At 34.8% G+C, this 15,363-nt stretch overlaps 1 protein-coding gene across 1 annotated transcript; it reads right to left on the bottom strand.

Moving 5' to 3' along the window:
- Positions 1-13,717, bottom strand: LOC135156049 (angiopoietin-1 receptor-like). The gene is made up of 6 exons (XM_064107080.1): positions 13,222-13,717; positions 12,116-12,409; positions 2,532-2,795; positions 1,564-1,695; positions 632-769; positions 1-65 (listed from the first exon to the last, which is right to left on the bottom strand). The coding sequence occupies exons 1-6, from the start codon at positions 13,277-13,279 to the stop codon at positions 1-3; spliced, it is 951 nt and encodes a 316-aa protein (XP_063963150.1). The 5' UTR covers positions 13,280-13,717.
- Between the last annotated feature and the right edge of the window lie 1,646 nt (positions 13,718-15,363).

The following is a 15,363-nucleotide window of genomic DNA, read 5'->3' as shown; positions in this document are numbered from 1 at the left end:
TTAAGTTTTGTGCCCAAATCCAACACTGGCGGCACCTTTTGGATGCAATCTTGCAATTTTTATATCTTGTTTGCACCAAAAAACAGTTTGTTTGCACCATAAGAGGTGCAACTGTGCACCTTTTAACTTGCATCAACTCAAACGTGTAAAGAGTATAAATTTGTATACCTTTCTCACAAAGTCAGTGGTGCAAAGTGTAGCTGAGTTTACAGTTAGAGATGCAAAGTTGCACCCCCAAAAGGAGCTACCGATGTTGCATTTGAAGAATGCAAAATTGCACCTATTTTCTTGTGTATAATGAATTCATGTTGGAAAAAGAAATCTCATGGTGAAGGTGAAGAAGATTTAAATGTAGTGACTTTTGTTGTTCAAACACAAACAAATTAAAGATAAAGTTAAATATAGTATATATATTGCAGCAGATATTTTTTTTTTACATTTTAATTAAAAAACGATAACATCGTCAATGTTTCAAAGAGAACTTTTATCGAGAATGAAAAAAGGCAAAGGCGTAACTTTGCACTCTATATGTTAATTAAGCTTTTGATGAGTTTGTCACATTCTTAATATGAACTATAACGAGCTTTGATATAATTCTTAATTAAAATAATTATTTCAAAACGAATCTTACCTTCATCGCAAGCGAGACCAGTGTAGCCGGTAGCACATGAGCACCCGTAAGGGTCCGGGAGACAGAATTGCATGAATCGACATGAGTTAGCAGTGCACTCAAACTCGCAGCTCGGTCCAAATAGATTCGGGCCGCAACCTGCAATAAATATTACGGGAAAAATACGAAATAGTTTTATACATTCGAATTTACAACGAAATCGTATTCATTCATTCTCACGGAAATTGCTACAAGATATGAGTGTACATTAAAAATAACCAAAGTATACAAAACATGAATAATTATTTTATTTTATCACCACATTTTTTAAAATTCTCAATCAAACATATTTGATCAGAATAATAAGATCGGAGTATTTGGTTTTTTATAGAGTGATAGAATCGGCGAGAATAAGCGCAAATAAATTGTGAAAGATCAGGTCATGAAAATACATGAGAATGAGAATCATATAGCAGATCAGTACAATTGATGAAATATAAATTGGAAATAGGATAATATCAATATAACTATAATACAATCAATATCGAAAGGTTAAATGCATTTCACGATTTACTAATATATTTCGACATATATCAATTCTGTGTGATTAAAAAGGACTTCATTTCACTTCCATTTCCATTTCCATCCATGCAAACGATTACAATGTAATGTTTATTTTCGTACATCAAGAATAAACATGTAGTATATTTCTACATACAAATTCAATATTATACATAGGTGTTGAGACTGGATGTAAAACACCAAGCTTGCAGAGTGCAATCTCCTTTTAAAGACATTCTTATAAATAGCATAGACAAGAAACTCAAATTAGGCCTGAATATAGTATTTAAACTTTAAATAAAGAAAGTTATACCATATTTCTATTTCCATCATGATGAATATATTTATGTTATCAATACAAAACCATTGTATCTATACTAATTTTTTCTTACCTATTTCACAGGTGTCTCCTCGGAAACCAGGGGGGCAAACACACACCCCAGTGACGTCATCGCATACCCCTCCGTTAATACATGTTGGGCATTCGTTGGTACATCCTGCACCCCAGCGATCAGCAGGGCAACCTGAAAATGGAAGTTATTATTATTATTACTATTCATGTATTCATGAAACAAAATAGTCAGTTTTAAGCATTTAAATTGTCATGATAAACTGAAATGACAAAATTACTAGAATTAGGCCAAAATTAAAGTTATCTTATATAACCTGAACCATGTTAAGAATGATTAACCTAAAAAGCGTGATGAGGCCACGGGTCTTCATGTTAGAACCAACCGGGATCTAGTTAAGATTATACGTTTTCTTGTCAGCATGAATAGTTTCTACAGTAATATTAAATAACTATAGTCACAGCAACGGTGGTCATCGCTACCTTTCCGTGACACATATTGTCACCACTACCACCATCATCACTTCTACAAACATTACCATGATCACCATAACTGTCACAGTGTGATACAGTGTGGCACAGTTTGGACACAAGTCTTAGTCACTATATGAAATTGTTTTCATTTAAGAAAGTGATCGTGTTAAGCATAGTATAGTGGCTCTGTGATGACAAAGTGTCACAATATGTTATATCAAGTAGGGAATCCCCTCATCTACTGTTCCTATCATCAACATTACCCCTAACCCCACAATAAACAACTTACCACCACCACCACCACCACCACACAAACGAATATTACCCCTCTACTACCACCAATACCAACAACACCAACATCCGATACCACCACCACACAGCCGACACCATGTCTACAACCACTTCCACTTCTACTACCATCACCACAACCACTACCACTACCATCATGACCACAAAGCTACTATTACCTCTACGATCACAAACAAAATCAGCACCGCCAGCCGCTACCTGTACCGACAATTGTTACCACCATCTTACCCCTAATAATGAGTCTCATATAACCGCCTTGGGTGTGGTCATCTGGGGGGTAAGCCTGGTAGATGCCACCATCCCCCTCTACCACTGCTGGTATGTTGTATCTATCGTTGAAGCCAAACCGGGTCGCATTGTAGGGGAGGGGTTGGTCGTTATGGGCCCAGAGGAGGTAATCAGGGGTTCGAGTCCTGATCAATATCTGCATGGTGATGGTGACATTATCACCGGGGCTAGCTGTAACGGTGAAGTGTTCTGGTTTGATTTGAGCTGCAAACAAACGAGTGCATAAAGAAAAAAAGTGGTAAAAACAATTAATTCAAATCGATTTCCATTTCATCAACAAAGTTTTGAAAGGAAATCATAAATCAATCAATTATGGTTTATTTCGTATAAAAGAATGCATGTTACCTAGCTATGTAGCTTAGTATTTTCACTATCTACCATAATGAAATGAAAAACTGGTGTTCATTAATAAATTGTTTAAGTTGATATCACTATGGATTTTTCCTTCACGTTGATGTAAACGGTTTCATTCTTAAATGAAAGTAAAAAACAGGAAAGACAGTCGCTTTTATAATATTTCATGAGGTGAAGTATGGCGTTTCTAGATAACGTTATATGTCATCATAAATCATGATCATGTAAATTATTACTGAGAGGAATCATGGATGTTGACCGATAAATCGTCCAATAATTTTTTTTACTCTCACTTATGATACTGCAATAAAATGTAAGCTTTGTAATTATTTTGCACTGTTTTCTTTTGGAACTTATTAAATAGGATTTTAAATCTTGAATAGTTTTATAGTGACAATTTTTACTTGCATATCTTGCATCGTTTGGAATACAAAGAAAAAAAAGTAAATAATTTCACGCATCTCCACATTTCTTCATTTTCTCCAATGTTTTGGTTCTGATTTCTACAAAAGAAAATTAGTAACCAAAAATATTCTTCAGACATTTCAACTAAAATTCATTATAGAATGTCAGAAAAAATGTCAAAAAGAGATGGAATGAGAACCACACCTTCACTCTACTCTCGTTAAAAAAATGAGAGGATAAGTTTGAGAAAATAATACACAAAATATTTCATTAATTGATGAAATGTAAAGCCCATATTTCCGAAAAGATCCACAAATTTAGATTTCCACCCCCACACATGCACACACCCTTCATACACTCATATCTATGATAATTACACACTCATCCAGAATATGGTCAATATGCGTCATGACAAGAGGTATGGTATCGAAGGTAGAGTCTTTTATTTTGATGGAAATCAAAATAAACCCTGTTTCACCTTCTTCTACTCTCGTAGTAGATCGGCTGATCTGCTAGACTCATTAGATCACACTGTAGTCAAATACGGAGCGTGTTACCATGTTTTGTATCTAATAATAACGCCCAGCAACACCCGCAACATGCATTGCTGACGAGGTGATGTTCTTTCATTCACAGGGAAAGTGGTTTCCATGGTAACAAGAGTAAATGCATTCTCCAGACACGCCTTTCCAGGGGCTTGGCGTGACCCGAGACGTGCACCAAGCACCCGGTCACAACGTGGAACCGAATTCAAATGAAAACGGTGTTTCATCAGTCTCAAGCCGGTTATTTGCACGAATTCGAACAAATTATGAGAAACTCATCCAACCCTATAATGGAAAGCTATGACATGTATAAGGAACAATTGCACCTCACTGTTTTCCAGTCGAGGTGTTGAGAAAATGGCTCTATTTATGTAAATCACAAATTGGAAATTTGGTCATCAATCTGCACCTAGATTCTTACAACACATTTTATCACTAAAGAATATTCATTTGCATTGATAGCATGTTTTAAGTATCATAGTAAAAGAAAATTCTCATTCTATTTTTGAAAAATAGTCATTATGTGTGATGGGTCTAATTTGTCCTTCGTCTGTATCATAATTACATTACTAATGGAGCTTATCTGAAAGATAAAGTAATTTCAGCTTTTAAAAAAATCTTATTTTTCGTCCGATAACCTGCATGGAGTTGCTTCTCTAAATTGTCTTCTTTTTCCCCAAGAGTATACTTGCCTATTTGAGTTGATTTTTGTTTTCATAATTGGAGCATGACTTTAAATCGCATCGATGTGAATGAGAAACTCGCAGGAGTGCTGTTTAGTAGGCGACATGGTGCAAATGAAAATCAAATTATCTTGATTTTATGTTAATCAAATGAGATGTATCTGGAGTGTGCCATGTTTTTTTAATGAACGAAAAGTAAAGTATATCACCACTTGCAGCACGCGTCAATGCAATTATCGAGTATGGCTTTATGGCCCGGACTGTGTTCTGGGGAAGCCGTTAGGGTATATGGATGGGGCAGATCAGTGCGAACATTTTCAAAGCCAAACCCTACCGAAATTATGAGGTAAGTTTCATAAGAGCTAACTTTTATCTTGTCATTTATTAGGTTAGCTCATGTAAATAATATTTCTTATCTTATATAACAATGTATTCCATTACTTTATGTCCCTTTCAGGCTTAATGCACGCTCGATATTTTGTCTCGATAATGATTTCTATCATCCTTGAATTAAATATATATATCAAAAAGTTAAAATGAAATATACAGCAAATAAGGTGGCGAAAAATGTATTTTAATTTGAAATGAAGTAGGAAAGGGTCATAGTTTTCAAAGTGTTATTCGCAAGTGAGTAGGCTTCCTCAGTTTTTTTTGCCCAATGTTCTACGAAATGAAATTTTGATATTAGGTTCAACTTTACATCGATGTGCTATTGATATGACTATTGTCGTTTAGTTACAAAACAAGTAAAATTGTATAAGTAGCGATAGAGATTCATACCACGTTTATAATTCAACAACATTTCATTTAAAAATACAGAATAGACAAGATAGGCCTATAAGTGTGTTCTCATATTATTCCCCCTCCTGTAATTTCATATGCGTGAAAAAAGCTTAATAATTCCCATGAATGTGAAAAGATGAACGTTCACAGATTTAGCTTTTCTTCTAAAAAACACAGAAAACACAAGTTAACTGATCAAGGAATAGTAAACTCATCCAAAATCTAGATCTATATTATGTCGCAAGCTCTTTGAGGAGTTGCGAATCATAAATCTTCAACTTTTATATTGTTATCCTCACTTCTTTTTCTTATACTTTCAGACAACTTCAAATGCAGTAGTGGGAGCTATTTTGTTCTTACTATATTTTTCTTTATGTACTATTTTTTGTATTATCTTGTTTTTGTTATGTTTGGAATGTCAAATAAATTAGAATAATGATGATTTATCTTGTACTCAATTCGATTGATTTTTACCAGCAAAGAAAACAGCACCTGAGGCTCCATATTCATGGCGAGTTTGATGTTTTGATTCATTACTACACAAACGTGTCAAGGTGCATTCTAAGTTTTTTTTCTATATACCATAGTAAAGTCTAGATCACGCTCTTAAACTTTTCTTTTAGATTTTATAGCTATGTTATTGGCCATATTTATCCTATTTTAGTTCTTTGTTTTTACTTTTCCCAGTACTAGTCATGCAGCAAAGCACGTTCGAACATGTACGCCTTCCTGCATCAACAATATACTTTATTCACTATAAGAAGAGAAGGATGTATGGTAGAGTAGTTGCCATGGTTATAAACAAGGCCCGTTCCAGATGTTAACAAAGAATCACAAACAATCATGAACCTTAAAAAAAATAATAATAATAAAGCGTTAACATGGGAATGATGGCTTCAAGATTAAATGAGCAATAACAAACAGATGACGCCTAAACAAGACAGAAACATCATTGTTGCGTAAATTGGTTAGGTTTACATTAAAGGAGGGTGAAACTCTTGGAGCAAGTTAGCTTTTGTGAAAGCAGAAAAATCAAAGAATAAGATCAACAAAAGTTTGAGTAAAATAGGACTAGCAATAGAAGAGTTATGAGCATTTCAATGTCGAGATCACTAATGCTATGGAGATCCTCCCATTGGCAATGCGACCAAGATCTATGATGTCACAAATGAACAACTCTCCCCTTTTGGACACTGAAAATATACCCCAAAACATCTCTTTTTGATCATTCTAATCATATAACAAACGATTCATCAATGATATAATGTTGTGAAACCTTTGTACTGTCCTCTCATAAAGAGAACACCTCACCTTGTGATAGACTCTATAAAAGTGAGAATATAAGTGAAATAAGTACTAACGTAATGAGGGAGTTGTACGTGTGTGACATCACAGATCTTGGTCGCATTGCCAATGAGAGGAACTACATGGCATTAGTGATCTCAATATTCAAATGCTCATAACTTTCTTATTATTCATTCAATCTTCTTCAAACTTTCAACAATATGTTTATTTGATTTTTCCCTTTGATATGGATTCAGCTGGTTTCAAGGGTTTCATTCTCCTTTGATTATACAAAAGAAATGTAAAATACCAAAAAGGGTGAGGACTTGTTATCAAACAAATACCGACAGATATCATGAACTTCAAGAGCAAAATATTTTAAACATGTTAAAGCACCTAACAAAATAATGGTATCTTCTTGATATTAACAGCAAAAAGTAATTGAAGGGAAAACATAAACAAATATCAAGAAGAAGCATAACAAAATTAATTTGGTGTATAGTATACCGCCACAGTGTTGCGCAAATTTTTGAAGTCCATGAGGTATATAATAAAAGAAATACGAACAGGAGTGAGGACTTGTTAAACAGTGGCATGATGAAGTGAACATTTAGTGGGTCACTATTTCAAAAGAGTGATAAAATGTAAGCATAAATGTGTTTTAGCAGGATTCTCGTCCTAAGCACACCAGTGTACAGGACATGGTGACGTCAATCACAATTAATTAGTCATCAGGTCATCGATAGTGTTTATAAAAAAAATCCTTTCTACGTCATAATTTGCAAGGACTCTAATCCGACAGTGGATATTTCTGAAGGTTTAAAGTATAGTTTCACTTTATCTTTATCCCGATTATTGCTTGAATTTCAAGTTTTTGGAAACGCATGTATGGATAATATAGGGCCTAACTTCTTCCAGTTCATTTTCTGTCTGCCTGTTTGTTTATTTCTATGACTTCTCTGGTATTTTTTTCAACCGTCGATTTGCAACAAATATTGAATGCATCATAACATTTCTTCATCGATCATTTATCCATTCCACATGCCAGGGGCCGAAGAACCGGATGGGGGCTCCAGTCCCCACTTTTTCAATAAACGTGAACAAAACATTTAAAGGAGAATGAAACCCTTGGAGCAAGTTAGCTTTTGTAAAAGCAGAAAAATCAAAGAATAAGATCAACAAAAGTTTGAATAAAATAGGACTACCAATAGAAGAGTTATGAGCATTTGAATGTTGAGATCACTAATGCTATGGAGATCCTCCCATTGGCAATGCGACCAAGATCTATGATGTCACAGATGAACAACTCTCCCCTTTGGACACTGAAAATATACCCCAAAACATCTCTTTTTGCTCATTCAAATCATATAACAAACGATTCATCAATGATATAATGTTGTGAAACCTCTGTACTTGTCCTCTCATAAAGAGAACACCTCACCTTGTGATAGACTCTATAAAAGTGAGAATATAAGTGAAATAAGTACTAAAGTAATAAGGGAGTTGTACGTGTGTGACATCACAGATCTTGGTCGCATTGCCAATGGGAGGAACTACATGGCATTAGTGATCTCAATATTTAAATGCTCATAACTTTCTTATTATTCATTCAATCTTCCTCAAACTTTCAACAATATGTTTCTTTGATTTTTCTCTTTGATATGGATTCAGCTGGTTTCAAGGGTTTCATTCTCCTTTAATAAAATACCATCTGATTTTGATATTATATTATTATATTATGATATTATATTATTACTGTCCCCACTTTCGGCTCAGCACCCCTACCCCCCCCCCCCCACACACACACACTTATAAAGTCATTCTGATTGCATTGTATGCTATACATGTAGGACGTCGAAAACAAAAGGACAAATCTGTTATTGGGAGTATAGGGTGACTTTTCGTCAATATTAATGAAATGAACATCAGTAGGTAAATTATGATATGAATGAGATCATTACTTTAAAAGCCTCTGGGCCCATCGACCCACACCCTTTGTGATGATGATTATAAGGATAATAAGGGAGATGGTGATGGTGTTGGAAGCTGACTTAGTGGTGACGGTTCACGCGTCTACGTTTTGTTGTCTTACATTTTTACACCCCGTTTACACTTCCTTAGCTTGAATAAGATTTAGTTTTACAAATGAAAGAAACAAAAAGATTACAACTTGATAGCTCTAAGGTAAGATTCAAATATCAAAATTCTAGTAAAGTCGGATTTTCGTTTTTAATCGATAATCCCAGTGGGCCCCAACGTAAAGTTTCGTAATAACTCGATCAGTAATACAGATTCACCTGTCCACAAAACTTCTCAAATTTATTATCCATGATTATTGTTATCAAGTCCAGGTATTGATGTAAACTGGTCCATATATTCGGGCTTATCCAACGGAAGCATGGATAGATAAACCTCCTGTCATAACCTCAGTCAGTTTCCTTTACAACAGGAAATACTACCATACTCACAAGTCTCCCTGACATGGGTGTACAAACCCAACTATCAGCCCACCCCAGCGCCATTTTGTATACTATACCAATGACGCTCATGCTGTATCACAAGGTTGTCTTTTCGTTTTACTACGCTTTTAAAACAAACTTTCAAACTCCAGCCTTAACTACACGTTTTCCTGTCTACATATCAGCTCTGATGGTCACTGAGGAAATTTCCGACAACTTTGAATAATAAAAGTTTACACTACCGTCTGGCCCAGTGCCTGAAAAAGAAAAAAACGAACTTGATTCATAAATGTATAAGTCATGTCGTTGATGATATCACAAGACAACTTAGGCGCCATTTTGACCCTCTTTCATCTCAAACATTATTCATTTTGCAGGCCTATTACGTTTCAAAGACTCATCCTTCGACCTTCAGGATTAAAATTTTTGTGCTTTTTTTCCTGTATAGATAACGTCACCGTAGTCCTTGATGGTCATCACCCAAATTTCCGATGACTCTGAACCAAAGTAATTGCACCACTTTTTTCGATGGCATTTCTGGTGGTCATTTATTTTTTAAGAACACACGTTTAAATGTGTATTTAAGAATAATAGTAACATTATAATGAATGTGATTTTTAGAAAAAAAAGGAATGTGATTGAAAATTTATCAGCCATTTGACTATTACTACTACCAGGGGCGGATTCAGCTTTCGCCAACAGGGGGGGGGGGGGGGGGGTTGTTCACCCATATTTTTCCCTATGATTTTTTTTTTGGTTTCTTAGAAGGGGTAGTCCTAAAAGTCACTATAGCTTTATTCTTTTAACACAACATAGATATACAATAATCTCATAAGCCCTATTTAAATAGCGCGAGCTAAAACTTTTGAAAAGTTCATGCATTTCGTCCTGAAAATTGAACATTCTGGACAATGTTTGTGATCCTGAACAAGATGCATATGTAACCAAATAAAGTTTTAATATACGTTCTAGCCTGATCGAAAAGGGACATGTTAAGTACTGTTTGTAGTTAGCCATGAAGACAAGACATTATTACAACAATTAAATAATGCGAGCGCGAAGCGCGAGCTGAATTTTGTTTTACGTTTTGACCTAAAAAATTGAATTCTAAGCACTTTTTGTAATCATGAACAGGGTAGGTATATAACTAAACGATTGATTCGAGCACGAGCGGAAAAAATGAGGTTTTGAACTAAAAACGGACACTCTATTCATGCTTTGTAAATCATGAAAACTGGGCACTTTGGTATCTTCCTACATAATGCGAGCGCGCAGCGATAGCAGAAAGTTGTTGATATTCTGATCTGAAACTGGATACGTTTAAAATAAAGAACAGACTGAACATCTCAATAAACATGCATGAGCGTGTTTTAGATTAAGACCTAGAATCTGGGTATTCTAAATACATTTTTTAGCTTGAAGATCAATAATGCGAGCGCGAAGCGCGAGCTGAAGATATTTGATATTATATGAAATTTGATATTATATGAAAATAGGTTTATTCAAATTTTTTCCTCCAAGAACTAGAAAAATTGGAATGTCAACTGATTTAGTGCATTAGATATTTATTGCTGCAACTTATTTCATTATAAGGGAGACATATTATTCACACAAGTATGAAATAATGAAAAAAATGTGATTTTATGTAATAACATAAGAAAACGGAAAGTGGAGATGTGACATCATCAGCCCACCTAATGAATATTCATGACGACTGTTTTTTTACAAAATATTGCTAAACTTTAAACTCCAATAACTTTATTATTTGTTATCCGATTTTGATGAAATTTTCGGCATTTTGCTCAGTGAATTCTACTCTATGTATTAAGATATAAATATTTTCAGCCCGGACCATCCCTTTAATGAATGATGCGACATTCTAAGAACATTCGTCATCATATGAAAATGATGACAATCTTCCTATTCCTCTTCCTAAGCGCGAGATGAAACTTGTCCATATTCCATTCTGAAAAGGGACACTTTAATTATTATAGGAATTCATAAAAATGTTATTATCGTATTTATTGATCTAATAAGCTTAATGGGAGCGCAAAGTTTGTAGATATCAAGGCCTGAAAACTGGACCGTTTCAAGCACTTTTGTTATTATGAATATGATGCATGGTCCCATGGATTCGTCTATGACTACTACTACTACTCTACTACTACTACTACTACTACTACTACTACTACTACTACTACTACTACTACTACTACTACTACTACTAATACTACTACTACTACTGCTGCTGCTGCTGCTGCTACTACTACTACTACTACTACTAATAATAATAATAATAATACTTCTACTTCTACTACTACTACTAATACTACTACTACTTCTACTACTACTATTACTACTACTACTACTACTACTACTACTACTACTACTACTACTAGTTGTTGTTCTTCTTCCTCTTTTCATCATCTGCTATTCCTTTTTATTCTTATTATAATCATCGTCATCTCCTTCTTTGCCTTCCTCTCCATTATAATTTTCATCATCCTAATCATCGTCGTCGTTGTCGTCATTTTGGGACATACTCCTTTATTAAAGAGCCAATAATTTGGGACCATTTGCAATGGGTCTGTGACCGAGGACACCATCGGTAACTGTGTGTCCGTGGTCCAAATGTTAAGTTCGTGAGTGTCTTTCCTCGGTGTTTTTTTCTTCTAGTGCTTCACTTTCCATTTTTTCTCATTTCGTTCACTCTTTTGCGTAAATCCGATAGGCCTGAAAAGTGCATCTCAACCACGCCCTTACTGTGAGGGGGGGGGGGGTAATTTTTTTGTTTGTTCTGGTGGTAGAGGATCAAACTACTTTGTTTATATATATTAGGCTACCTCAGAAGACTTTCATTTTCTTGAACGAACTTTTTCCACAAGGTCTTTCCACTTTTCATTAGTTTAATAGATTATCAATTAATTTTTTTATTCTGCCTATATATTTTTAATAATAATTTATTCAGCAGCTTCTTTTTGCCATTGATGGAATTATTTGATTATATTTACCATCTCGGTTTATCTTCATGGTCATGACTTTGTCAGCCTTGTTGAGACCATGACAGGAATAAACTCCATAACGACTCTCAGCCCAGCTAGAGTTCCACCATGTCTCAAGTCGGCTAGGATCTATCTGGGAAGTAGAAGGGGGTAGGGGTAATCCTTCATCCGCTGGAAGCACCTTCTGAAGGGTCAACTGGCCCCCGCTAAGCTGCCCGCTTGCATCCAGGCACTCCAAGCGAGTAACGGCCCCCGTCACCAGCGGTGTGGAGTTGATGATAACGATCTCCTCTGCATTGAAACCTGTAATGATGTATTTAGAAATATTGTTACATTCCGAGAAATATTGAGTAAAAAAATATCTTATCGTAATTTAGACATGCGGTCGCGTGTCTTCTTTTTGTTTTTATTTCAATCACTGGTACATTAATTCAGTAAATACCTTCCTTGCTGTATATTATTCTATTTGGAATATTATTGGTTTCGACTTAATGACTAATCCGTAACACCTCCCCCCCCCCCCCCCGTCCCCTCCTCAAGTTTGAAGGTAATGGCATATTTGGTGAAAGGTATGTTTATGATATTTTAAAAGATTTTGATACACATCTTCTTTGAATTTCCTTACGTATTTTTTTTTCGTAAGTACGCAATACTCAATTGACATGCTAGCTAACTTCATGACCTACATGATTGTGTATTGACAAAGGTAAGCTAGTTAGTATACAAGCTTACCTACATTAGTAACGCTTCGAGAATAACGACATTTAGTTCAAAATAAAATAAAATTCATGAATAAACTGAAACTAATTTTAAGTAGGTCTATAATAAAAAGGTAAACAGGTATCGTGTTTATATACATCATCGAAACTTCAGCTTTCAATAATTATGTTCAAGTATTGTTTTTATATATTAGTGCAAATCTATATTAATTCTAATGAACAATAGGTGACCAGTGGACGTTAATTATCGCCTTGTGGTCCAGGCTCTCATCAAAATTGGTTGAAATCGTTCGTAAAAATGTGGATATCAGCAATGATTAAAATGAGATTTTAGTGATAGGTCTACAACGATAGAGGGGTTTATATAATGTTTGATTAATTGTTAATTATACTTACTGGAAATGGTAGCGATCGTCACTGCAAAAATAAAAAGGTACGATCCAATTATCCTCATGATGCATAGAATAATGTCAAATTAAATTGCAATCAGGAATTATTCCTTATAAAATATATCTTCCCTCTTCGAACGGTTTAGATCATGAAATACAATCAAATTCTCGATAGCATCACAATGTCAAATCAACTGTCTTCAAAAATTCGAAGGGTTCTATATACCAAAGACACATATGAACATTCTCGCGAAGATGTCAAAATATGATATCTGTTATTTTGAAAACCAAATTATTCCCATCAAGAGAAAAGTTTGAAAGCATCTCGAATTTGACACGCCATCAGCTGTTTTACGCGACGCTCGCTCATTCACAGGACGCTCCGTGGTAAACTATCCACCAATTGGTGCTGGGGTGCGCTCGTGTAAATTAATATCCAATGAATTGTCTCCGAAGATAGCTCTTTCGGTAATGGAAGTCAGATTTATGCCAAGGACTGTCTAACTTTGGGATTGGAAGAATAGTCTGGTGAGCATATAGCTGGTGGTAGTTCAGGAACTTGATAGGAGCACTTCCTGGTAAAAGTTCCAGGAAATGATGCACACAAACGTTGCCGTGTGGGAATGAGACCACCCCTCCTTTAAAAAAAATTGAAAACGGTTCACCAAATATATCGGATTATGTTTGTTTGTGGGGAAAAACAACAGCAAATCTTGTATAAAAATCTACCCAGAGATTAACTTTTTACCTTATGTTTAACCCCCGAAACTACTTAGTAATTGTTAATCAAGCTTTTTGAACTGTAAGTCGAAAATTGTTTGTAATATTGTTTTTTTTTCATTTAAAAATGCCAAGAACGATCATAACTATAATCCCTGTTTTTGCCTTTTGCCATTTTTAAGATTTTATATCTGAGTTCCTCGCTCATTAGAATAAATCACGACGCATGTGCCCGTGTTTTGCGCCCTTTCCATCAAGATATTAGCTCATTATGCCACTAGAGATAAAAAGAACATATTACCTTAATATTAAAAATAAATAGTCATCAAATAGAGCGATTCTGGGAAAATTGCTATATAATTTCACAAGCTCTGTGAAGTTTCTGGTTCAATTTTTATATATCATTTGGTGATTTTGTTCTACTCGATTGACCTGGGGAGTGTTTCATCAACATTTTCATCCGACAAGTTGTCAGATCTGACATCTTTCTCTGATGTTGATTGTCTGAGAGGTACTGTTACTATGGTAACTATCGGATAAAATGGGACTTGTCGGATAAAACGTCCGACAAGTCCTTTCATGAAACGCACCCCTGGTCACACTCACTAAAAACTAAAACACATCCAGCATATGGCCGGGATGAGCTGGTTTTAATTAATGAAAGAATCAGCTGGATGCTTTTGATTCAGTTCAAGTTAATGTTTGATTTTTTTTTTTTTGGGGGGGGGGGGTAACATGGACGCATGCTAGATTTAGATTTAGATTTTATTTTCGTTCAACAATTTTTTTCAAAATATAATCAAAGTAACAATACATATTCAATATAATCGATAATACAGACAAATCAATGAAATTTCGTAACAAATGTTGAATATAAATTAAACAAAACTAAAATTTGCTGCAGTAATTTTATCAATGAAAAGAAACAAGAAATGAACGGAGGGACTTGCCAAGAAAAGCAAAAGCTTGTAGAGAAGGCAAGCCCCCAAACTTAGTTTCAATACTAATTATAAACAAACTATATATACAACTCTATACAAAAATCGAGACGGACACAGAAGACAAACTTAAAACAAGTAATCCACAAATATCAAAATAAAACGAATAAGCGACAACGAAAATAAGAGAAAGTAATTCAAATAATAATAATTACAGTGGTAACACACAAAAAAGTACTTACGAAATCATAATAGGGAGGGAAAAGTGGCAAAGGAAAGAAAGAGGGAGATAAGGGAGGTGCAAATAAAAAGTGCAAATGAAAAGAGGAACATGGCAGGTGCACAGGTCGTAATGTATTGTATCATGTTGTAGTGTTGTTGTTTTTTTTTATAAGTAAAGTTTGACAAATTTATTGGTAGTTAAAGGTTAAGTTATTATGTAGCTTTTAGTTTAGGTTATGTGTTAACTTGACTTGTTGGTGTGGAGTATT

Source organism: Lytechinus pictus, chromosome 11, assembly GCF_037042905.1.
Source record: "Lytechinus pictus isolate F3 Inbred chromosome 11, Lp3.0, whole genome shotgun sequence".
Lineage (NCBI taxonomy): Eukaryota > Metazoa > Echinodermata > Echinoidea > Temnopleuroida > Toxopneustidae > Lytechinus > Lytechinus pictus.
Note: the sequence above shows the minus strand (reverse complement) of the source record. Positions and strands in the feature narration are given on the sequence as shown.

Coding starts and splice junctions, on each gene's coding strand:
- LOC135156049 (XM_064107080.1), bottom strand. CDS start 13,279: ATGAGGATAATTGGATCGTACCTTTTTATTTTTGCAGTGACGATCGCT. Junction 12,410..13,221: donor GACGATCGCTACCATTTCCA/GTAAGTATAATT, acceptor ACATCATTACAG/GTTTCAATGCAGAGGAGATC. Junction 1,696..2,531: donor TATGAGACTCATTATTAGGG/GTAAGATGGTGG, acceptor TTCCATTTTCAG/GTTGCCCTGCTGATCGCTGG.